The following is a 26,048-nucleotide window of genomic DNA, read 5'->3' as shown; positions in this document are numbered from 1 at the left end:
ACTAGTGAGGGTGCAGCTGGGATGGAGTGCTCTGTGAAGCAGTATGGCAGCACTTTGAAGGCCACCTACCTCCGAAAAAGGAATTTTCTCTCAACCTAAACGAGAGAAACCATGGTCCCGCCAGTAGACCTTCCCTCCCCTGGTTGTCCCCCGACAGTCACAGGTGTTGTAGGTGGTTTGCAGTGATAAACTGGCAGCTCCTCCTTGGATCAGATGGCAAACAAGCCTCCTTCCTATACCCCCCATCACTTCCTATGAAAAAGGACCCCCCAAAAAGAGTAAACAAAAAAGGGCCATAACTACATGAAATCCCTCTCTATGGCTCAGCTGCGATTCCCTCTCTGGCTGACTGAATTATCCCTGAATAGAAGCGCAGCCAGGGCCAAGAACATGTGACGTGTCCTGGCTCTGTGCCCTGTGGCCCGGGGCTGAGGAGGTGCCACCAGCAGGGGAGTGATGCCAGTGACATCAGCACAAACAAGCCACGTGACACTGCTTTTAAACCATTCCAAAGTCACAGCCCTTCCAGTGCTGCCCATAAAAGGAAGTCTTTTCTACTCTGTGGGATTCAAGACCTTGTTTACACTATGTCCACAAGAAAACTTTCCAGTAGACTCTAGAAGGATTTATGAGCTGATAAAACTCCTCTTTATAAAGCACATTTTTTACAACTAGTCAGCTCTGGTGACCTGGAGCAGTCCTTGACTGAGTACCCCCCCAATCCAACACTGTGGTGGGGTGCATGCACACAGCCTTCACCTGGAGTAAGAGCACATGGAGCTGCTGCGCTGCTGTGAAGCAGCCTAACAGACATGTGTGACCTAGAGGCTGGTGATGGTCGGGGGTGTGAGGAAAGAGGGCCAACTGTACTGTCCACTCCATGCTGCACACTATGGCACCTCCCTACTCCTCCCCACCTCGGCCTGCTGTGTGCAGGCAGGTTGTGATCACACGCCAAGATGCGCACGCAGCCCAGCACCCGAGCATGAGCACAGCCTCAGTCCAAGGGATGAGGGTCACAACAAAGAGACTGGATTCCAGAGAGGACCTGCAGGGCTCAGTGCGGCCCTCCCCCACGTCCTCCCAGCAGCCCTGAACACCCAGGATTGTCTCTGAACCACTTCTCAGCCAGGATGGCGGTGGGACAGTGGGGCCTGACTGACCCCTCACCCAGGCTACTCTGACCTCGGGCAGAGCTCAGACACAGGGCCTGTGCACCACAGGAAAGCCCATTGCAAGGCTAACTGGGCAGGAGTGGCCATTCCTGACTGTCTGGATCCTCCTCAAGCACTCGGTTCCCACAAAACCAGCACAGGATTCCCAGCCATGTGGGGGTTTAGTCAGCAACAGGAAAAACCATGTAAAACTGCAAAAGCAACCAGAGTCTACTGAGTTTTAGACCCATCTATGAATTGATGACTCTCTGGGCTAAAAAGTTCAAATTCTCTCCTGAACGCTGCACACTGAAGACTTCCCTGGCAAGGGTCCTCACACGTGATGTGCAAGTGTTACCTGCAGAGAATATGGCTTCTTGGCCCGAGATTTATGGCTCAGTGGACATCTGTGCTCTAGCGCTTCTCCTGCAGCATTAGAATTCAGTCCTTCCAGTCAACAGACTTCGTGAAAGCTGGGACCACTCCTTACAGCCCCGTCTCTGGGACATCAGCAGTCAGCAAGCACCCAGAGGGGCTCAAGGACATTTGTGGTGTAAGTATGGAGACCCAAGTGTAAGAGAAGGTGAAGAAGGGGCTTTGTCGTCTATTTAAAGTACACATCCACCAGCAAACCACAAGCCAAATCTGATCTCATGCCACTTGCCAAATTAATTCAGACTGAGTCTCGATGTTGAGATGCACAAGCCCGGACACTCTGTGCTTGGACCATGTAGCTTTTCCTCTATGGCTGAGCACTCCGTGCTACTGAGAGGATGGGGATTACTGGCTGCTTCGGAGGAGCCTGCTCACCTGCTTGCAGGCATCGCCAAATAGCTGAAGTGTCTTCCTGATGCTGAGTTGAAGTCCCCCAGCAGCCCTGCACGCCCCACCCAGACGTGACCCTGTGGGTGCCCATTCAGACCTCTGGAACAACACAACCGAAGTGGTTTCTCTCCCACACGGAGGCCCAGCAGCGCTTTCAGGCAACTCTCAAGGGCTCAGTGACTTTCTCCTCCTCTGGGAGAAACAAGAGTCCATTCTTTCATCTCCTGTAACATAAGAACGCCTCTTCCAGAACCCTTCTTCTTACCTAAGCTGTTCATCAGTAAATCCACAAGGACAACACAGACACTCCCTATGAAACCAACTTGCCTCCTTTCATTTTGTTCTTTCTGAGAACAGAGAACAATTTGCCAAGGGGGTTCTGGATGGCAAAGCAGAAATGCCACCTGAATTAAACATTTAATATCCAAGAGTAACCTTTCCATGTAAGTTTCCTTGTCACTCTATGCTGGGAACAGGAAGTACACTGCCTTTCCCATGGCAGGTGGGCTGCTTCCCAGGCATATTAAATTAATATTAAAACTCCAGTCACCTGGAGGTGGATCAACTTTAAGAATCCCATAAGTTTCTCAGAGACAAACGTTTGCCTGAGTTGAAGAGAAAACTCAGAAACAATACCTCTCCTCCCACTACCCCCAAACTACACGAACAAAACTCACACCTGTTTTCTCGGACTGTTGCTAAGCTTGCTAAGACAACACCGATTCTAGTATTAGCCTCTCTTCTGGCACCACACACTCTTATGCAAATTCAGTGGGCATCACTCCTCAGACTCCATTACTTATATTTTTGCTCTGAAGGAAGATTTTTCTTATAATAGGCTGACAAGAATACAGTGACCACACTGTTCAAAGTGGAAGGAAAGTGGGAGTCATCGGGGTGTGGCAGCCAGCCTCCAAGACCCCAGGGGGCCTCACCTGGTATTCACAGCCCACGTAATCTCCTCCCACATCAAATAGGGCTGCCCGTGTAACTCATAGGAGATGGTGGAAACTGTGGACTTCCAAGGCTCCATCTAGGCTAGGCTTCTACTCCACTGCGGGATCATTTGCTCCTGGGCAGTGCAGGCAAGCTATGGGCTTGTGGGCCAAACCTGGCCTGCTCTCTGATTTTGTAAGGCTATGAGCTAAGGATGGTTTTTATATTTATAAATCGTTGAAAAAAAAATCGAAATAATATTTTGTGACAACATGAAAATTACGTGAAATTCAAATTTCAGTGTTGAAAAATAAAGTTTTATTGGAGCACAGCCATGCTCATTCATGTGATGTCTATGGCTGCCTTCACACTGCAACAGCAGAGCTGAGTAGCTGCAATTGCGATCGTATGGGCCCACGGAGCTGAAAATATTTACTATCTGTCTTTTTAGAGAAAAAGTTTGCTGAGCCCTTCTCTAGGAGAAGTCAGCTGCATGGGATGAGGACACTCAAGCAGTGTCATGGAGAAACTAAGGCCTCACATGGCGCTCTGCGACGTGAGTGCTCCACCTTGGAAGTGGATCCTAGCCCCAAGTCAAGCCTTCAGAAGACTGCAGCCCTGGCTGCCAGCTAGACTGCAACCTCAGACCCAGAGCCAGAGTCATCCAGCTAAGCTGCTCCTGGATTCCTGACCCTTCAGAAACTCTGAGAGATAATAAATGCTTATTGTTGTTTTAAACTATTAGGTTTGGGTAATGTTATACTGCAATAATGGAAAAAAAAAAAACAAAAACTAATACCGGTGGGAAGAGGAAGAATTTCCATGTTGGGCAAGAAAAAGCACTAAGTGGCCTTTTGAGTCTCTTCCAATTTTGGGTCCTGAAGTCTAAAGAGGTTGTATTGGGAAGTTTCTCAATGAGGGATCCAGGAAACCCAGTGCCTCCCATATGCATTGCCCTCTGAGAAGTAGAGCCTTCTGTCAGTGGACACGTGCAGGTTTCCTAGTCCAGGCCTATGCTCAGGTGATCAATGAGTCCCCTCACCCCCAGCACACACACACACACGCTGACACAAGGACGTTGCCTACTCTATGGCAGTCTCTGGCCCTCTTTCTTAATTCCATGCAAGCTGTCCATGGGATAGAACAGGTTTTGGCTGAACAAACATTCAGGAGCAGCAGTATAAAGAGTATAAAGCCCAGCTAATGGACTCTTGAAGCACAGGGGTGCTGCACCAAGTCCCCCAGAACCCATGGGCCCTTCAGCAGCACAGTCAGAGGCAGAGGAAGGCCCACCACCTCTACATGGAGCTTACGGATTCAGTCTTGGTAGCAACACTCAAAGTGCTTTAGAAAAAAACAAAACCTTGGTTTGTTGATAGGACAGTGGTTTATGCTTCCCAGGCTGTGGTAGTCAGATTCTAAGATGGTCCCCAAGATTCCTGCCCTTGGTGTAAACACCCTGTATAATCCCTTCACCTGAGTGTGGGTGGGACTCATGAATATGATGGGATTTCACTCCTTTATTTAGCTTTCTAATCAGTCGACTTTTGAGTTAATCAAAAGGGGGATTATCCTGGGAGGTGTGACTTAATCAGGTAAAAAAAGGTGAAAGCAGCAGAGAGATTCTCTTGCTGGCATTGAAGAAATAAAGTGCTCTGTTGTGAGAAGGTCTATGGAGGGGGGAATGTGGCAAGGACTGGGAGTGGCCTCAGCCTCTAGCCATCCCTGGCTGATAGCCAGCAAGAACAAAGGACCCCAGTCCTACAGCCATAAGGGGCTGAATCCTGCCAACAACCTGAAAGAGCCTGGAAGAGGGGGGTCCATGAGCCTCAGATAATTGCAGCCCCGCTGGCATCTTGATTTCAGCCTCGTGAGACTGAGCAGAGGAGCTAGCACACCTGTGTCTGGATTCCTGACCCATGGAAAAAACTGTGAGAGGCCAAATGAGCAAAGTTTTCATGGCTGTTGGGACCAACTTCCCTGGTACCCACTTGTCACGGTGTCTGACCCATATCCGTAAATCATCCCACCACTATGGGGCCCAGCCTGAGTCAGTGCTCACTCGAGGCTTGGTGCATGGGTGGGTGGCAGATCTGGGAGTCTTCCACATAGACACAGAGACAGCCCAACAATTCCTCTGGGATCCTTTCTGATGTGAAGCTGAACTTGTCGTGAAAAGCACTTCTGGAAAATTCCTGAATTGGTCTTGAGGTACCAGTGGTAGCCTACCTTCTACCTAGTGGGATCTAGAAGAATCTCTGAGCCCTGCCTTAATGTGCATGTCGACAGCAAGCCCACCAATTCTCACCTGTACCTGTCCTTCACCTGACAACCTAACCACATAGTACCTTCACACTCTCCTCTGACTTCTTCCAGGAAAGATGAGGGCCTCAGACCTTCAACAGCTCCAATTTCCACCAACGGAGGGGGCTTCTCCTAAGAATGCTGAGCAGTGAGGCCCAGGAGGCATCACGGACACTTCCCCATTATCTGACAAATCTTAGGAACTCAAAGCTGTATGGTTTTCTTTGAAAAGAAGTGGTGTGAGGAGACAAACTTGCCAGCGCCCAAAGCTGTGTGTGCCCAGGGGTGTGTCTGCAGGGAGGTCAGCTGAACCATGTTCCAAGTCCACACGGGTCACTGGACAAAGCTCCAGAGAGCATGTCACTTACATGGTTTATGAATTACAGAGAAGAATCCTGGGGGACACCACTGTGGTGGCAGTATGCTAGAACTGCCGGTGGGAAGAGGTCTGCGGTTTCCCCTGCACAGTGCATGAAGGAGTCCTGACCATAAAGCTTTGTGTCCACCAGCTGCTCTCTCAGGCCTGCCAAAGGCTGCGGAAAGGCTCGGGAATTTGGCTTAAGAGTAATCAGTGTCATGTTGTCGCCTTTTTTTTTAAAACTTTGCATGGAGAAGGCAAGGAAGGAGTGTTTTGGTCAAATATTTCACAGAGAGATTTGGCCTGAGAAACCATAGCGCCAACTGCAAATCAGAACTAAAGGATTAAGGAAGATGAGATGGAATTAAGGTACTTGCACAAAGGCACAGGTTCCTTCTGTCAGGAGAAACCTCTTCTAAATGGCTCCTGATTATCACGGTACCCACCGGGCCAGAGAGGCTGGCTCTCAGAACGACTAATCTTATGTGACCCAGGAAAGGAGTTATTGAGACGGGAAATTGCAGGGAGAGCTGCGGGGGCCCAGGAAGTACGTACAACATGTCAGGGCAGTTGTCCGGCTTGTCTAGAAGGCCACCCTCCATGACGAAGCGAAGGACTTGCTCGTTGGACAAGCCCTGGTACGGCTGCTCGGCCAGCGTGGCAATCTCCCAGAGGACGACCCCAAAGGACCTACAGTGAGAAAAGAAATGTGAGGCGCTTGGAAAGGACAGACAGAACCATGCTGCCCTCTCCTTTCCGGCATTTCTCCTCCCGGGCCCTGAAAAACTGCCCTCATTGTGCAACTGAGAGCGTGTCAGACAGTGTGCCAGACACTGGGCTAAGTGTGGAATATCCATCCTCAGTAAATGCAGCCTTGGTGGCCCAGGGGAGGAAGCTCATGTGGAGGGAGTTTTCAGGGTACCTTGAACGGCTAGGAGGCACCAGTCTCTGATTTGAACCCCGGGCAAGCTGAGTTCAGGGCCCAGCTCCAGCCATTCACTTGGCAGGGCAGTGTCTCCCAAACATGCTTTATCCCAAGAATAATAAAATGCAGATCCCCAGGCCCTGCCACAGCAGTGATTTAGTGGCCTCGAATGTGGCCTGGGACAAACAAGCTGTTCAACAAGCTCCCCAGTTTTGGAAACTTCTACCAAAGTGGCTCTCAACACTGGCTGCAGAGTGGAATCTCCTAGCGGGTTTTTAAAAACATCCTGACGCCTGGGCCCCGGAGAGCAGTTCTGATTTCACTGGTCTGGGGCTGGGGCCTGCACCTGGGAGTGTCTAAAGGCTCGTCAGGGATCTTACAGGTCCAGTGGGGCCAGGGAGAAGAGCAGCCCGCCCCCAGGGAGCTGGGGAGCCACCGGCTGGGGAAGGGCTCAGTCTCACAGGTAGGGGCATTGAGGACGGCGGCCCCGGCTGGGGGCGTCATGGACTAGGAAGAATCCTCAAGCACAGAGTTTAGCTGAGGGAAAGGGGGTGGGTGGAGGGATAAGTCAGCAGGCGGAGCAGTGAGCTATTCCGCCACACATGCAGTTTTGCCTGTCGTTTTAGAAGATCCAATTACTGGAAAACAAATTAAAATAGATCATACACATACACAGAAATTTCAGACAGATAAAGGTTAAAAAGGCAATGCTGTAATCTGCAAAATAAAGGTGGCTTCCCAGCACACATTGCTGTCTTTTTTTTTTGTGAGGAAGATCAGCCCTTAGCTAACATCCATGCTAATCCTCCTTTTTTTTGCTGAGGAAGACCTGCTCTGAGCTAACATCTATTGCCGATCCTCCTCCTTTTTTTTTTCTTCCCCAAAGACCCAGTAGATAGTTGTATGTCATAGTTGCACATCCTTCTGCTGCATGTGGGATGCGGCCTCAGCATGGCCAGAGACGCGGTGTGTCGGTGCGCGCCCAGGATCCGAACCCGGCTGCCAGTAGAGGTGCGCGCGCCCTTAAAGCCACGGGGCCGGCCCCCACATTGCTGTCTTTTACAAATTCCCCGCCTTCTATCTGCCTTTACATTCCGTTGGTGTCTGCCCATTTCCGTGGAATGAAGCCGCTGCTCAGCAGCAAGCAGCCCGAGGGGCTTCCCACTGAGGCCAGGGGTGCTGGTGAAGCCCACCAAAAATCCTGGAGCAGGGCCCTTCCCACCGAGAGCTCTTGGGGTCCTGGCCTGGAGCCCAAGGCAGGAGGGCCTCTGACTCCGTATCAGAATGTTTTATTTGCTGCTTCAGCTATTTTCCATGCACAAAAGGGTTTTGTACAAATTGATACTAAGAGTAGATGTTAAACATAAATAGAATCTTAGCAATCAGAGGACTGACCCACCCAAGGCCCTTTTTAACTTCCAGCGACCAAAAAATAGTCTTTATATTGCACAAGAGACCTAGAAAAGCCAAAAACCCAGAGGCCAAAGCGTGGCGTTCAAAGGCCTGGCCAGAGGGCAGTGGGCTTCTTCGTCAGCTTCATGGTGGATCTCTGCATCCTGAAATTGGCCTGGTCACATAAGTAGCATGCCTTGGAGGCTGCAGCTCCCAACCTTCACATCTGAAATGCGGTACAGTACAAGAAATGACAAGCATGCTATTTTTACTGACTGCATGCCTGGCCTGAGAAATAATCTAAAAATGCGGTTCCCTCCCAGGTCCACTTCTCTTGCCCCCAAGCTTTCCCGGGCTGTGTCAAACAGCCAATTCTCACTGGATGGCTCCCACACTGACCCTTTCAGCCCTGACTGCTCTATTTCAAGCTCCCACTTACTTGGCTATCCACAAACTTAACGTGTCTCAAACTGAACTGTCTTACCACCGTGTTTTTCCTCGGGCCTCACTGCAGTTGATGCCCCATCCCACCTGAGCAGTCAACCTAAGGTCGTTCTTCTCTCGGTCTCCTCAGAGTGACACCACAGCTTGCCAAGTCAGGCTTACATTTGTCCAAAGGTCTGGTCCCCTCCTTTTGTCACCCCAGCACTTCCTCAGGGCAGACTGTCCTCCTCGCTTGGCCTACGGCACTCCTCCTTTTTGGCACCAACACCTTACTCAATGCAGCTTGACCCTCTAGCTCACATGAACTTCTTAAAACACAGCTCTAGGTCATTCTCCTGTTCAGAAGGCTTGAAAGTCTTTGCAGAGCCTGCAGAATTAGTCCTAAACCCCTAACACAATATTTGCAGCCTCATTTGATTCTCTTCAACCTAACTCCCTCAAGGAAGTCCCACCAACCTCCATATGCAGCAGGCGCTTCCCTCCGCCATGGCTTCCCCAGCATTTGCACTGCCAGGAATCCGCTTCCTCACTGCTCCACTGATGACATTCCACACATTAGGGTGCCCCCACGACTCCCTGTCTTCTGGGAAGGCTTCCATGATTCCACCCTGTCAGGGTCACTTCTTCTCCACAAGACCTCATCCCTTGAGGACAGAGACTGTGTCTCTAGTCACCCTGTTCTTGCACACACTGAACCCTATGCCTGGGCCATGCACACACGTGTGTCTTCACGATCACACACCCGAGATAACGCAGCAGGTAATAGACCCAGCTCTCTATAAACACCTTCCCCAGAACGACTCTTGTGTAATGTCAGTGTGGTCTGTCACTGAGGGCCACATAGCGTTGGAGTCTGGCTGTCTGTCACAGCTCAATGTGACCAGCTAAGTCCAACTGTTTTTCTGCCCCAAAGTATGGAGGCTAAACCATCTCTACCAAACCCCAACATGCCTCCCTGGATCACTAGCTATCCCAGGAGTCATTTAAACTACAAGATACTGCAGAGCTACAGGGAATGCAGACATCCTTAAACAGACCTCACCTCAAAGATGGAACAACCAAAGCCCAGAGAAGGCCCATGGTTTGAGTCAGAGGCACTGAGAAATATGCAACACCCATGTGTTTTTCACAGCAGGTATTTTACTGTGTGGCATTGGTATTAATGCCTTCATACAAATCGAAGGCTTGAATTTTGTGGACAGATTTCATCTTTAAACATTAGACAAATGCCTTTGTGTGAAGTCTTTTCTAATTATCAGCATTGGGCTTGTTTTCCTCGAGTAAGGGACAACTTGGTGTAAGTCCCACCTCAATGCCAGTGCTGGCTGGGGTCAGCAATCAGCATTCAGTAATTACACTTCTCCCCACCAGGACGGGATCATGTCAGTGTCCCACCCACAGCAAATCGAAACCAACAGAGATATCCAGATTTCCCACTGATATTAATTAGCCACTAAAGAAGCAATAACTCTAAGAGGGTGCAACCAGTCCTAGATATTTGTGGCCATTTGGAAAGCTTCTTAGTCAAAAAATGAAGACTGCTGTAGGGCGATCCTGACTGCCCAGGAAGGGAACACATCTTTAAGCTATGGGTCCCACCTCTCAGTCCTGGGGTCCTCCATGCCTGGAGGGCACACTTGTGTCTTATAACCCAAACAAGAGCCATTTGTTGGGACACAGAGCTACAAGGGAGCTGTAGAAGGAGCAAGCACAGTGCCCAAGGGTCTGGGAATAAAGTCTTGAAGGACAGCAGAAAATCTGGAGATGTTCCAACTAGACAAAAGAGACCACTTCCTGGTGACTCCAAGGCCTGCCTTATCAAAAACAGAGCAGGGTGTGCGATCCTGCTACAGAGAGAAGGGCCAATGGGGTGTCACTGAGAGGCTGACTTAACATGAGAAGGACCTGCAAAGAATAAGGATGTCTTAAGAATCAGGATAGCCTGTCCTTGTGAGGGAGGAATAAGCAGTCTCTGGAAACAGAAGCTCAACAACCAGCTGTCAGAGACACTGTGGATGGGATGGCTTCAGGGCCTGGACCTGACCTCAGAGACACCTTCCCATCCTAAGATTCTGGGGTATCTTCTACAAAGTCAAACTAAAGTCTTTGCATTTCTTTCTAGATTTTAACTATTTAGGAATGATTGTTTTATGCTATTCAATACAATCTAAAATCATTTCCATTCCTGTGAGAGGGACAGCTTCAGTTTAGAGCCTGGACGGCTGAGAAACCTGTATTCTCCAACATCCTGGCCAGCCCCACCTGTGTTATCCTCAAAGGTTGTTTAAAAAAAAAAAAATCTAAAGCACTGTCAGTGCCTGAACATTGAATGGAATGAACACCAAATGCCTACTCTTGTTTATATCTATTTTTTCTCGTTGGTTCATAATGTCTGTGTAGTCAAGTGGGAGGAAATTGGCACTGAACACCCTGTATCCCTTTGTTGTTGCTTGTCGCAATAGTTGCTAACCAGAATTTGGGTAAAATTAGCCTGTGAGTTATTAACAACTCTTGTTTTATTTTCCTACTCTGCCTCTGTTTTCCCTGGCTCTCGTGGTTTTCTATTTTATTGTACTGCAAGCTGACCTCAAAGCTTTTGGAGGCATGGAGCCTAGAATAAACAGATGCACGCATGGACCCAGGCCTGTTCTCTCCCCATCATCTCTGTGTCTAAAAATGGTGTCAAGCACTTTGATTTGACAGTAAAGAGATAACCATCTTGGACAGGGTGATTGCAAAACAGATCCTGTACTTGAGCTCAAGAAGCAATCACGCTTTGCTGGGTCATATTCAAATGCTATTTCCAATTTGCACCTGTCTTCAAAATAAGATCCAAGGCCCTTGAACTGTGAAAGGTTCAGGAGGTTAAAAAAAATGATGTCAGTCACTATTTAAATAGCTCCTCTATGTGGTCATCCAGACAGTTGGAGTAAACAACTACCATTTCTGTAACATCAGCAATGGGATCTCCCAAGAGGGCAGCCAAGAAACTAGTTGATGTTCTAGAAGATAGATGTGCCAGGACCTTAGCTTGCCAAGAACCTCAGTTGTATTTCAGAACCTGACTGCCTCTCCACGATGTTGCTGAGGAATTGCAATAAACAATACTATTGAGAATCCTCTGCACTCCCTAGCTGATAAGCTTTCTGCCTCCAAGACACTTTTATTATTAAGGGAGACATTTTGCTCTCCATACCATCCCTGGGTCAATAACAATGGGTGTCCATTGAAGAGGACAGAGTAGATGGGACCAACAGGAAAACACATCAAGACCCATAAGCTTTGGGCCTAAATAAAGCAGTGTCTGCAATCTGAAGGTTTAATTAGGTGAGGCAGCCACACACACACACACACACACACACACACACACACACACACGCATCATATCTACTTATTGAGAAAGATAAAAAGAGAGAAGGCAGGTAGCGGGAGAAGCAGAGAGAGGTGAAGTTTTCTGGCATGTCCTGACTCCTGGTATTCTGTCTCAAGGGCTGCTAGCCACTTAGTGAGTAGCTAATGATCGAAAAAAGTGTCAGTCCTGCAAATTCTTTAGATCCCACAAATGCCCTCTGTCCTTAGCTAGCCCACAGACAACAGGAACATTTCAGTGATGATGGAGTGTGGCCCACATAACACTTGGCCAAAGCTGGAAATGGGGTAACAAAGGAATAGAAAACAGAAGAAAAACAAAGCCCTCAACACTGAGCCAGTGGGACTGGTGGAGCCTGGAGGGCTCTGGGCTCATGTTACAGGAAAAGCCTTTCATACCAGACGTCAGAGTGAGTGGTGAAGACTCCATCCTTGAGGGACTCGGGAGACATCCAGCGCACAGGCAGCAGCCCCTTCCCTCCTTTCCGGTAATAGTCTGTCTCGTAGATATCTCTCGTCATGCCAAAATCTGTAAGGTGGAGAGAAGGTACGAGAGTTATGCTGTGTGAGCAGCTCTCAGAGGAAACACAGAGACATACCATCACTGCTGGAGGAAGACCCTGTACCCACGTGCAAGGGGGAAACACACTTTAAGGAGGCCAGATGTCTGCGATTTTATAAGGCAGAAACAGTAGGGGATGATTGATGAGTCACATGACAAGCAAATACCAAGAAATCTCTGCTTTTAAATCCATTTATAATTTGATTCTTTTAAAAAGTTAATTCCCTTATTGCATTTAAAACGAGAGGCAGTTTACAAATTATCAAGTCCCACAGTTTATGAAGAAAATATGTTCTGTGTAGAGCAAAGGTCATTTATATGTGGTGTTAAAGTCTGAAGAAATAAACAGGAGTTTGTTGACTCTTATTTACTTGGTAGCACTGCCCCACTGCCAGAGGAAAGAAAACAGTCTCACCGTCTAATAAGGGGAAAAATATTAAGAGTACCAATTCACGATGAAAAAAGTACACAGTAAGATGCCTAAGAGATGCTATTTACTAGGCCCCTGAAGCTATTACTCAATAATGTTTTTCAACATAATACTCCCACTCGTTTTTGAAAATATCTTCCATTTTCCAAGTCTCTAGAAGATGTCACATAATTATGTTTGATGGCAGGCTTGCTTTATAATCCTAAATTATTGCTTCTTTGTCAGATTTTGATTTTCCACTCCATCATGCAAACTTTTCTTACAGGGACTCTTCTGTTCTCCTTCCCAGGAGAAAGGGCTGCTCTCTTCTTTAAAATGCTCATTCATGTCTCTAACTCTGCCACAAAGAGGTAAGGTTACAAAGCAGACAGAGAGAACAAAGTTCCTTGGACGTTAACCAACATAATTTACTTATACTATGCAAAGGGCCATCAAATTGCCTCTGGTAAAATTATGTTTGTAATCCGTGAGACACTGGGTATTGGAAAAACACTTCTGAACCCTAGTGAAGAATAAAAATGAAGTGGTAAAATCTTATCTCTGAATTAATCCAGTGACATGCAAATTAGAGGATCTGCTTTTACTTGCACAAAAATGAAAAAAAGAAATCCCAGAAAAAGAACACAAACTATTTCTTCCTTAACACAAAAGAAAAATCTCAGATTTTAGGAAGAAAAACCACAAGTACAAAGAAAATATTATAAATATGGCACATGGTTAAACAGCAAATATAGTCCTTGCTGATTTGGGCTTTAAATGGCAAGTGGCACAAAAACAGCTCTGCACTGTGATGTGAGGCAGGGAGGAAAGTAGCATGAACCTGCCTCGTGCCAGAAGTGGGATGGGACGCAGGATGCTGATGACCACAGGAACTAACATTTACTGAGGACCTGCCCCACGCCAGGCATGTGCTTGGTGCTTTCTTGCATTGAGTCCTTCCCACCATCTCATGGGTCTGTTATACTATCACCTCCATTTCAGAGGTGAAGAAATTGAGGCTCCCAGAACTTGAGGCACTTGCCCCAAGTCTCTCTGTTAGTGGCAGAACCCAGATTTAAGCTCAGGCCTGCCCAGCTCCCCAGTGCTGGGGAAGGGGAACTGGCTGGCATCCCCGGGGGAACAACTGGAGTCCCCATGGAGAAGTGAGGGGAATGGGAAAGGAAGGGAAGAGGAAGTGAGCAAGGTGCGCAAAGGAAGCCCAGATGTCGCTGGAGGGGCTCTTCCCTGGGAGCCCTGGGGCAGGAGAGCCTCTAGGGCTTCAAGGGGCACCAAACATGTGGATGCCTCAAAGGGCCAAATCCAGGGACACACTGCTGGCTCCTGAATGAGTAACTAATGACTGAGGGATGTTTGCTTTATGACACGGCTCCAGTCATCACCTCTAGCTCCTCCAAATGAAAAATAAAGACACTCACCCCTAATTTGGAAACCATTCTAGCGAGGATACTCATTGTTCACTAAAGGGCCAAAACATTTCATTCAAAATCATTGCCAAAGAAAACAAAATATTGCTCAAGGAAGATGACCATTTCCAGAACAGACAGTTCAAGAACTAGACAAAAAGGTTAATTTAAACAGTTTTTGGATGTCAAGTCTCCCTTGCAGTTTCTCAGGATAAATATTTGGTATTTTTCTGCGTCCTCACCATCTCACAGTGGGAAGATAAGGGTCCTGGTAAGAACAGCTGGTTACCTGAGCAGCCCTGAGATTGCATATGTTTTTATCAGGCCGATCTAAAGACCAAAGCGAAAACCAAACCTAAAGGCTGAAATGAATTGTTAACCAGTGATCTGAAATGCAAGCCAACCCCTTTTGTTGGTGTTCCAGTGGGTAGTGGCAACAAGGGGTCTAACCAGCAGGTCAGTCAGCTAAGTGAGTGTTATAACAGAGGGGTCAAGAGCTGACAGGTTGACCAGCCTGGGTGTGAACCCTAGTAAGCCGCGATCTTCCCTCACCTGAGGGATTACCAGGTCCCTGTCACCACTCCTGCTCTGTGCAGCGGCTTTACGATTAGGGGACTTCACTTCTTAGAAACTCCACGGATCCCTGGGGGGGACAACACTCCTTGTAAGCTAGGAAAATTGGAGGTAGTAGTTTGGACGGCAACTTTTATTCCCAAGTCAAAATCACCTGAGGACATTGTCTCGATTATTTCTGCAACCAATGCTTAGAATTGTTCTGCCAAGAAATGCCTCGAATGCCAGGAGAGGCAACTCAGGGAGTATGGCCTCAACTCATCCTTGCCCACTACGTGGAACATGCCCATGCACTCTCAGGATTGGAGCCAGCCCGGGCAGGTTTGTGACTGACTATCAACTGGAGAGAATCATATTATTCCCAAGAGCAAGACTTTGCACTCAAGGGACGTGCTAGAAAACCTCTCCACAGGCAGGCTAATGCCAACTCGGTCCCTAAAATATGTGCGAGTTTAGTTTTTGCTCAGATCTGGAAAGCTAAGGACACACCTCCAATTTTGACCGTGAAATCTTCGGCCACCATGCAGTTCCGGGCGGCAAGGTCTCTGTGGACGAACTTGTTGGCGTTGAGGTATGCCATGCCATCTGCAATCTCTCCAGCCATCTGGATCATCTTGCTTAGGCTTGGAGGTGCTAGGACTGGATTATTCTGTTGGAGACAAAGAAAAAAAAAAAATCATGTGAGAATTTAGGAATTTTTTCGACCCCACATTCTTTCAGTGTTTGCAAATCCATCTTTGTTCAATCTGAGCACCACAGGTCATTCTGTGAGAAATCAGGACTTGCTCAGAAGGAACCTATTATCATGGAGACCATAGCATCTGCTTTGTGGTCAAGTCATGCGCTTGCGTGCTGACCACATCACACAGAGCCGCAGAGAGAAACATCAATTAGCACAACTTGGGACCAGCATTTTCTATTTTGGGTAGGGCAAAAATTATTTAAAGTGAAACAAGCGATTTTTGACAACAGGAATTCTTGGTTACTCAAATTCCTTTTAGTTTATATGTTCCTTTTATTCCTATAATCAAAGTACAGGTAAAAGGAGGGAGAACATTACAAAGGCCACATGGAAATAAGCAAATGTGTTTCCCAAATGGACGCTGTGCTTTATTTTTCACAAAAGCATTGCTATAAGCCATTTCATCTTTTTCTTTCTCTTTGACTTTCCTCCAAAGTACAAAAATGTCAAGATTAGTTTTTTTCACCTTACAATGTGCATTCCTTGGATTATTTTATTTTGTGTGGGCACTGAGAAAAACAAGCAGTTGACAATTAATTTAAGGCCAGCCGAAGCTTATCTTGGAGGAAGACCAGCATAAAATAGTGACAAGCAACATGGATAAGCATATCCTCTTTGCAGAGGAGGGCAACATACTGGCTTTGGATTGAAGAGCGATACACTCAAATAAGAATAAATCCATTTAGAAAAAAGTTTTATATAAAACAGGTGCCCAAGTCTCTCCATCTTAAAAAAAAGTGCAAAAACTAATAAGCACTCTATAGTTCAGATGCTAACCACCTCTTGCTTAAACTAGTACAATAGATTTTACCTTAGTTTTCCTGACTACAGAGCATCTCTTACAACACTGCAAAGCCGTCTTGTTCTGACAGGTCCCACGGGTCACCTTCCCTGGGGAACTCAAACCCTGTGGGCCTGGGAAGAGCGTGCCTACGCTTTGGGGTCAGACTGTCTGGGCTCCTGCCTGGGCTCTTCCACACGGGGACCAGGGTGAGGTCATTGCTGAGAGGATGACCTGGGATCATGCAAGGAAAGTGCCCACCAGGGCCTGGCCAAGGTCCATGCTTGGTGGATGTTGGCTTCGTTCAGTGAGGTACTAGTTTCTGCTGAAAGCTGGCTTCCAGAAGCAGTATAACAACTCTCCAAGTACTTCTGGGCTGGTTCCCTACACTCGACGTATACCTGAATGCTGAAGAGTCAATCAAGACGTCTCTGGTGATTTAAAATACTTATCACTGAGCTGTCTGGGGAAGTAACACGATGTCCCTGAGGGTAAGCCCAAACCACTACTGTCTTTACATAGGATCCTCGTTCAGACAAGATTTTTTCTCTCAGGACCTAACACTTCCTTTTAACCTTTTCAGGGCTTTGAATGTGCATGGTACACTAGGAAATCTGCAGGTGAAATGTTAAATTTATGCATAATACTGAAGTGTGGAGTATTAAATATAGGTGTTCACTAGAAGTGGTCATTCATAATTAATATGAAAAACAGAATCAATAAAAAGAACGTGATTTTAAACACTGAAAGAGAAAGCTGACATTCAGTCAGTTCATGGTGCTACGCTGCCATTCTTTCAGATACTTTAGAGAGCAGAAATCTTTAATCTGCTTAGAGCTACTTAAGACATGTATACACAAGCACCCACATTTAGCAAGGTAAATGAGCAAATCTTAACTTGGGGGGAAGATGCCAAGCAGAACAGAATGAAACCGCAGGACAAGCATACACGTTTTCATACTTGATATGCGTCAGAAAGAACAAGTTTAAATCTGAGAAATCTAAAAATGAATTTTAGGTCTGAAAAGGACTTCAGTAATCATCTTGTCCAACCCTCTTATTTTACACATGAGGAAACTGAGGCCTGAAGCGGCTGCCTGAGGACTGCAGAGCCAGGACTAAGACTATATGTTCCAAGTTTTGTGCCTAAAATTGAGGATGAAGGGAGTGAGCGTTTCATACTTTTGAGAGGTGCCTTGAATGAATCTGATGAGAAATATACTGCCACGTCTCCAGTCACCTATCTGCTGAAGCTTTTCTCTGTCATGCTGGCTGTGCATTACAAAGTGAGCCAGGAAAAGGCACTAAGATCCGGGGAGCTGGGACCCAGGTCGGTTGGAGGGGAGCAGAGGCGGGTGTACTGCAAACCACCCCGCTCGGGGCCTCGGTCCACACTCGGCCTTGTGGCCCTGACAGAACCCCAAACATCATCTGCTATGAATAAACGAAGCCACATGTGAACAGGTGCTCACAACTAAGATTAAGGAACTACTACTTGGGAGATGATTAAGTTGCAAATTAAAAGAAGAAAAACAAAAGATTAAGCTCAAACAGAAAAGCTACAGAAATTCAAAAGGGTAGAGAAAGGGCAGTATTGTAGGGAATACAAGCAGACACAAAGCTTACTCACATGTAGCAAAGTCAGGGTCAAGGTGAGGACCTGACACACACCGAGGCAGCCAAATGAAAGACAGATGCTGCTGGTATTATTTCTCAATAATTATCTACCAGTTTATTCTTAGACTCACTCACTTAAGTCATGCCTCCATATGTTAAAAAGCCGGCTTGTGGGTTCACGCTACAGAAGGGAGACACCGTGGTGACTAATGAGAAACTGCACAGGACTGCAGCAGGGTTAGAATTGGAAGCTCGGAACACAAATCGATATTTTTTACTAGACAAAGCAGAGATGGTACAGCTGAGGCGCTTATCATTCAGAAGCACAAGCAAGACACTGACTCAGGATCCAGCCTGAAACGTGGATGCAGAGCTTGAGAAGTCGAGCTTCCTCCTCTCAAGGCACAGATGGCTGACGGTGTGCGGGCAGGGCGTGTGTGTGGGGAAGGAGCTTGTGAACAAGTGGACGTCTTGTGCACAGCGCTGGGTGGGAAATCACCCTGGCACAAGAATCAACTCAACCTAAAACTGCACTCTGACAAGCATTTATTGAAAGATCATCTGCCACAAACATGGCCCTGAACTATAGGCTGTGCTGAGGTGAAAAGCTGAACACAGTGGGGTGGATGGGGAATACACTCAGAGAACGAAAGAAGAGTAAGTCGGCGCCTGGAGAGAAGTCAGCGGAGAAGATGGTTACTCCTGGCGGGGGTGGGGGTGGGGGGCAGGAAAGGCTGTTCAGAGAGGAAGCAGCGCTGACAGGGGTCTGTAGGTGGAAATCACGGAGAGAGTGCGGTGGAGGAGGTCACTGGAGGTGGAGGAGATGCAGTAACAAAAGAACGGAGGTGCTTAAGTGAAAGGGTATTTGAGGAACGGCAGGTGCCTCTCACAAAACAGCAAGGTCTCTCACTTGTCAGGGAAATCCTTCATATGAAAGACCTGTCACCCAGCACGCAGCAAGAAACATCCAATGCTGAAAAGTAGACAGATTTGAAGACACAACATCTTCTAGGGGAAGGTTCTAAAGGAAAGAGAACAGATAACATGCAAAGTTGGTTAAAATCAAAACTGACCTCCATTTCTGGCCTCAGAGACCTGAGGTAACTTTTGAGATCCCCACGTGTCATCAACTCCATGATGACAAGCGTCGGCTGGCCCTGGGACACCACACCCAGCAACCGCACCTGGGAGGAATGACAGAGAGAAGGACTCAGAGGGTGAGCGTTGCCCACGACTGTTGCTCCCCCCACCGCTAGGACTGTGAGTGTGGTGCTGGGACCTGCTGGCCAGCAGCAGAGCCCAGATGAGCAGGCCACAGGGGCCCCACTGGCCAGGGTCTGCATCACATCCAGAACCTTCCCATGCACAGGTCTCTACAGGCAACAGTAAGGCAATGGGGGAACTCTATGGAAGACGGGGCAAGACACCAAACCCACAAGCGTGGTCACTGACACCTTCTCCTGTGTCAGATTTTGGCTTTTCAGGGCTTTCTCTTACCACATGGTGACAATTGAACTCCTTCATCACTGAAGCCTCGTTGAGAAATTCAATCCTTTCGCGCATGCTTGCAGCCTCGTTCACTGTTTTAATGGCCACCCTGGTTTCAGGCTCATCTTTGACCACACCTTTGGCGACTCCTTCATATACCATCCCAAATGAGCCCTGCCCCAGCTCTCGGCTCATGGTGATCTTCTCCCGAGCGACCTCCCACTCATCAGGGACGTATACTAGGGAAGAGGAAACCAGAACTGAAGCAGGTATGGCAACGAGCCCCTGTGACAGAACGTGCTTTTAGGGGAAACTCTGGGTCAAAGAACAGAAGACTCCACTTCCTAAAGCGCATGCAGGAGAACATCAGGAGACAGGGCTTGTTCTGAAATTTCCCACATGCTATGGATGTCAATAAGGCAACTGTGTGGTCAAATACTGGTATTTCACATCTTCAAGGATTCCTAGATAATTCAAGGATACTAACAACATTTAAGAACCAGAAAGTAGTCCAATTTGAGATGTACTGTAAGTATAAAATTCACACTGGATGTCAAAGACTTAGTACAAAAAATAATGCAAATATTTCAATAATTTTTATACTGATTACACATTAAAATCGATAATACTTGGGATAAATAAAATATATTATTAACATTTATTTCACCTGTTTATTTTTACTTTTTTTTATGTGGCTATTAGAAAAATTTAAGGTTACACATGGGCCTGGCTTTTTATTTCCACAGGTAGCACTGCCCTAGTCTAGGCAAAGTGTCTTGGCTTCGTAGAAGACCCAGGGACATCTAATGAGGCACAGAAGCAACTGAGCTCTGGCACCAAGCGGCATTCAGTGGTGACCAGCATGGAGGGACAGCCTGGGTCTCCCCAGGCTTTGGCCTGAGCTCCGTGAACTCAGTGCCCCCCCACCACTGGGGTGAGGGGTGGGAAGTGGGGCATGGTAACAACTGAGCCCAAATATGGTTTCCTCTCCAGCCTATGCTTCTGGTCAGATTCAGTCTCATTTAAGAAAATAAATAAGCAAATAATTCTAGGCAGGAAGGAAGGAGAATGAGAGAGGGAAAGGGAGAAAGGAGATAAGAAAGAAAGGAAAACAAAAATCAGAGGATCCCTCCTGCAACTCCGATGGGTAGAATGAAAAGTAAAATAAAATCAACCTGTTCCGTAAGTTCCACAAGAAATTTCAATTAATATCATATCCTTCTAATGCTGTGTGCTTACATCCTTGCCTGAGAGGGGAACCCCCGTCAGACTCCACCGCACACTAACTGGTAGGAAGGAGGGGGTCCTGGCTCAGAAATGCAGAAGGACTGGGAACCTGGCATGGCATCTGTGTTTGCTTTGATGCTTTCAGAAATTAACCTTGGGCCTGCGGCTGGATGTGAGAGAAGAAGTGGGCTGACAACTGTATTCCAATACCCCCAAGGCCCAAGCGATGTCTTAAAAAAAAGATGTCTATAAATTAGGCCCAGGAGATACTACCAATTTACACCTCTGAGGAGTGTCCAATATGTACTATATTAGTCAATCTAGAGTTTTCTTTCATACACATTTTTGTATTTCATAGTACAAATGTGTTTAGGAATTTCACAAATGGAAGTCTACCCTCCATATGGCTTAGACAGTTTATAGCCCTGCAGAAGAGGCTGACGCTTGCTTAGGAGGGTAAGTATGCAAGACAACCCAGTAGATAAGACTTCACAATACCTCTCAGAAAGTATACAGAGACACTGTCTATACCCATTTATCTCTGAAAATCCAGGCTTGCTTTTAATCGGCATTAACTATGTAGCACACCATAAACCAAGGAGTTAAAACCAATCACATTCATTCTTTGGGAGGTCCTGGAAGTCAATGCTTGCAATCCTTTTCTCTAAATTCAACCCAACAGCTCTGACTTTAACCCGCAGTCCTAAGCCCTGGCAGCCAGCAGCAGTTTATGTGCACACTGTTATCAGCACTTCCCTGTAGGGGATTTTCAGTGTACTCTGGAGAATGGTGACATGCAGATTAGCTTTTGGACAAAGAAGTTTTTTAAGCATTTTTGAACTGCAATGTCATTTTGTCGCCCCTTGAGGAAACTAGCTAGAAGGTGCTCGCCAAAAAGCCAAATAAGTTCAAATGAGGTGACAGTGTTCCTACCTGTTGTCCTGAGTGACAATAAGTTTGTTTTTTGTTGTGTTTTTAAGGAAGAATCAAGACATATTATGAAAGCATTCTGGAAAGACACAAAATTTAAATTCAAATCACCATTAGAGCCTGATATTATTGTACTAATGCTCTCTCTAAACTCCTTGGACACTTCAGAGTCAAAGCCACGAATGCCAATCTTCTGTGCTTTATTTCAAAGCAGAGCAGGTTCTCTGGAATAGTCTTATTCCACCATTACAGAGAGGGGATGTGGCCCTGCATTTCCCCTATAAATTCCATTAAGTGTGTGATCACTCCTTACCTTACTTAATTTTTTTTAAAGCTATTATTTATACAAACAATGCACAAAAATCTTCTGGCTCTTTTTAAAGAAAAAGATCCTCTCCATAAGTAACTACTCTTTTAAGTTTGGTGTGTTTCCTTCCAGAATGTTCTCTATGCCTTATATACATACATACATACATGGGGTATAGGGGGATGTGTGTGTGTATACATATTTAATAGGCATTTAGCCTATTAAAAATACAACTTTGTGAGACCTTTATATAAACAGGAATTATGCCCTTATTCTGCACTTGATTCCCATTCAGAGGAGGCTGATTTTGATTGGCTTTATTGTGAACACAATTAGACATTATTAAAGAAATCATAGTAAAACTCTACACATTTATGTAGTGCTTTTAAATTGTCAAAGTGTTTTCTTATGTTTTCTCATTTGATCAGGATAATCAATTAGGATAATCACGACTCTTTATTTCATATCTCCTGCACGTCTACTTTCACTTCTCCTGAAGCAAGAAAGAGGCAAACACTTTTTCTAAACACATCCAACCAATTTCATGCACTTATTTATTCATTTGTCAAATCTGGTCCAGCTCCTCCTGTGGGCCAGCTTCCCTGCCTGCCCCGAGGACAGTCCTTTTCCATGATGACTGAGCCACACTGTCAACAAGATGCCAGGGACTGTGATGTCCTGACTTCTAGACTGCCTAGTTATGTGACCCGGGCAAGTTCCTCCTCTGAACCTCATTTCCTCACTTACAGATAGATGGACACCAGAAAATCCACTTTACAGAGATGGAGGGATCAAATTGGACGGTGTTTGTAAAAGCCCCTGCAAAGTGGTACTAGGTAATGGTACTAGTATCGTTGGACCTGATGACCAATGCCACATTCTGAGTTACTTGTAAAGGTTAGGATTTAAGCACACTAGGAAGAAAAGACAGCAAAAAAGGAAAAAAAAAAAAAAATACCAACAACAACTGTTGAGTACAACCCAACTTTTTCAGCCATTTAACTAATGGCCCTTGTTAGTTAGTGACCAAAGGGAATGTCATTGGACCATGAGGGTGTCAATCAGATGGCCCAAGTCAGGAGGACCCCAAGATAAAAAAATGCAGAGAAGCTGTAAGTAATCAAACACAATAATAACAATATGAAATTCAAGCTGAACTAGTTTAAAAGGGCTGTTTTGTCAGCTGCAGCATATCCTCTGACTAGATGTCAACAATTAAACAGCTTTTTTCATTCCAGCATAAAATTTCAAGCAATTAAATAAATTCATTACTGTGCTGGCCACATTCATCTCTGAAGCCTGTTTCTTCTTGGGGCATCCTGTACAGTCCCAGAATTTTTGACATATTCAGTGAACTGCTCAAAACTTGGATTAACAAAAAGAAGTGTTGGGCCGGCCCTGTGGCCGAGTGGTTAAAGTTCCACGTGTTCCGCTTTGGCAGCCCGGGTTCACGGGTTCAGGCGAAGGCGTAGACCTGCTCTACTCACCAGCCATGCTGTGGCGGCCACCCACATACAAAATAGAGGAAGACTGGCATAGATGTTAGCTCAGGGCTAATCTTCCTCAAGACAAAAAAAAACAACAACAGGAGGACTGGCAACGGATGCTAGCTCAGGGTGGATCCTCCTCAGCAAAAAAAAAAAAAAAGTGTTAATGAAGACAGATCTGAGGCAAAACGTACCTCAAAGTAATGCAAACCTCTTCCCCTAAATCAGCAACACTCCTGAAGAATGTAGCTCAGAAGCTTACCATCGGCCGCGCTGAAGTATTCTGGGTTCACAGACGCATACAGCACTCCATTCCCCAGCCTGCTGTTATTTCTGTCAAAAAGGTTAAAGTTTACGTTAAAAAATCCTATCTTCACACACTTCCGTATATACCCATATGTTCGTTACATCAGTTTCGTTTGTTGTGTTTTCATTAAGTATCAGGAGAAAGGCAGTGGGGGAGCTTACTGCCACGATGGCTCTCACCTACGCTCCCCATTTAGGCTGGGAGGCCAGCAGACATTTGCTAACATGCCTTTTGGCTTCTTCAGTGGCCTCAGATTAGAGCTTTTTAAAAAACATTTGTTTCTTTACTTCACTGGAAATTGAAAGACTTATTTGATCAAGAGCTCAAACATCATGTTTGGAAAAGCTCTGTATAAGCTTTTGTGATGGAGCGACCAGTGAGGGGATGAGCCGTACCATGCAAAAATAACTTTTTGTTGATGTTGACTCATTAGAAAATATTCTCTTTTCCTGTGAAGAACTTTTGATTGGAAAATCACATTTTCCAATCCATAAAATATTTCCTCAAAATCCTCCAAAAGTTTACCTTAACTCAGGTTCAAATCATCAAACCACTTAGCCACAAAACGTGGTCACTTGCTCACAAAACTGAGTCACTCACCTTTTTCTATGGAAGACGTACAACATTATAACCAACCCTCCTACTATTAACAGGACGGCAACGGGCAGAGCAATGATCAGATGGATGAAATTTTCATACGTCGCTGCAGAAACAAGGGGGAAATGATAAAATTTCACTAGCTGAACAGCTGCTCATTTCATTTTTTAATGAAAAATGGAAGCATGGAGAAAGCTGGAAGTATGAAAAAAAATCCCTGAAAATTCCTTTCCTGCCCTATCACAAACTAGGAATTCTGAAGGTAAACAGTATCAGAAATAACAGCAGAAAAACTGAATTACTTGAAAAACGGTAAGTGCAGACCGAGGAGCATACTCATTTTTATTTTTAAAGTACAATGAATTCTGAAATAACAGTTCCAATGATGGGCTCAGTAATCCTTACATGCAGTTTAATGACTATTAATGGAATGCATACATTTACTAAAATAAAATGCATATTCTTATATATATAGTGCTCAAGCTGTACTGACCTTTATCTGTCTTAAGACAGTTAACAGACAATTTAAAAAAACAAAAAATAACTGGATGGCACTCCTTGCCAAAGTTGCTCTGAATTCTTCCCAAACATTAGAGTCTAGTGACAAGTCTGAGACCACAGAGCTCACTGCAGCACCTGCTCATCACTGTCACCAGCATTCATATGACAGATGCCAGGCTGGACACAGGATGCTGATCTACACCCTTGAAAATTCCGCTGGACGCAGGAAATCAATAGGTCCATAAGTAGCATAACAACTAGAAAAGTGGACTGCACATATCGCAAGGATGCAGAGAGGAAGAGAAAGGAGAAAAGGGAGTCAGGGGAAGTTTTCCAAGCGCAGAGGAATGGTTAGAAACAATACTGGAGAGAAGTCAGGGCCTGCTCCCAAGAGGCCTTGTCCAAGCTAAGCAGTTTGAACTTCATTTTGCAGATTAAAAGGAGCCAGTGAGAGCTCTCAAACCCTGCAGTGAACTGATCAGATCTGTGTATGGAGAGATGGCTGTGCCAGAGAACAGCCGGGAAGGGGCTGGCAGCGGGGAGGAGGCACTGCCACGTCTCGCAGAGTGCCAGGGGGTGGGAGGGACCTGGACACACTCTGCATTACCCAGCTCAGACCTCACGAAGAAATCACTGCTTCTTTCCTACAAATCACGAAGACTCACAGAGATGCACTGTCCTCCCCAGGGTCAGGAGGCAGCTGGTAAGCCAGGGCCCTGGGACTGGAACCCAGGCTTCCAGCACCCACAGCTCATACTTTCCCCTGAAGCAAGCACTCTGGAGGCTCTGAGCTGAGACAGTCGTGGTGGCAAAAGAGGCTGGATTCCAGAGATATTTAAGCCGCGGAATCTATGAGACTTGGGTTTGAATGAGAAATGGGTGGCTAGAGAGAAAGAAAGGTGAGGGAGGGCTGTGAGGTTCCTGGCTTGGGTGGTGCAGAGATTATGGGGCCACTGACTGAGCTCAGGAACAAAGGATGGAGAGAGATTTTTTGAGGGTAGCAGCTGTGATTTTGGTTTTGTGCACAAGGAGTTTGAGGTGCCCATGGGACACCAAGTAGACGTGTCTATGCAGAAATGAGGTTGGAACTCATTGGGGACCAAGTTAAATTTATTATAAGTCACCCATCAATGGTTCTTTTGCCACTAAAATCTATTATTATTATTACTCTTCAAGGACTATTAAAGCTATTTTAATTTTTTTAAAGATATTTTTATTAAGTAGCTCTCAAAATGGATGCAACTTCCTGCATTTTGTAGTTCTTGAAAATACTCACAAGTTATCCTTGCCTTTGGGAAGCTGGCAGAGTTTTCTTTTTCTCCCCTTGAGGACTATTTCTTATATTTGTACCACTTATACTACTGGTCAGGTTGTACTGTGTTCTTTCTG

At 46.1% G+C, this 26,048-nt stretch overlaps 1 protein-coding gene across 1 annotated transcript in view; it reads right to left on the bottom strand.

The window, feature by feature from the left end:
- Positions 1-26,048, bottom strand: part of IGF1R (insulin like growth factor 1 receptor) — a 296,679-nt gene that overhangs the window by 9,632 nt on the left and 260,999 nt on the right. Inside the window, exons 14-20 of the mRNA XM_004431906.3 lie at positions 24,162-24,264; positions 23,517-23,587; positions 19,313-19,542; positions 18,889-18,999; positions 15,165-15,324; positions 12,107-12,236; positions 6,133-6,267 (exon numbers count right to left, since the gene is read on the bottom strand). Of these exons, the coding sequence (XP_004431963.1) occupies positions 6,133-6,267; positions 12,107-12,236; positions 15,165-15,324; positions 18,889-18,999; positions 19,313-19,542; positions 23,517-23,587; positions 24,162-24,264 (940 nt within the window). The remainder of the gene's footprint in view (positions 1-6,132; positions 6,268-12,106; positions 12,237-15,164; positions 15,325-18,888; positions 19,000-19,312; positions 19,543-23,516; positions 23,588-24,161; positions 24,265-26,048) is intronic.

This window comes from Ceratotherium simum, chromosome 3 (assembly GCF_057802395.1).
Source record: "Ceratotherium simum simum isolate JZ-2026a chromosome 3, ASM5780239v1, whole genome shotgun sequence".
Lineage (NCBI taxonomy): Eukaryota > Metazoa > Chordata > Mammalia > Perissodactyla > Rhinocerotidae > Ceratotherium > Ceratotherium simum.
This window is presented reverse-complemented; position numbering and strand designations above follow the sequence as displayed.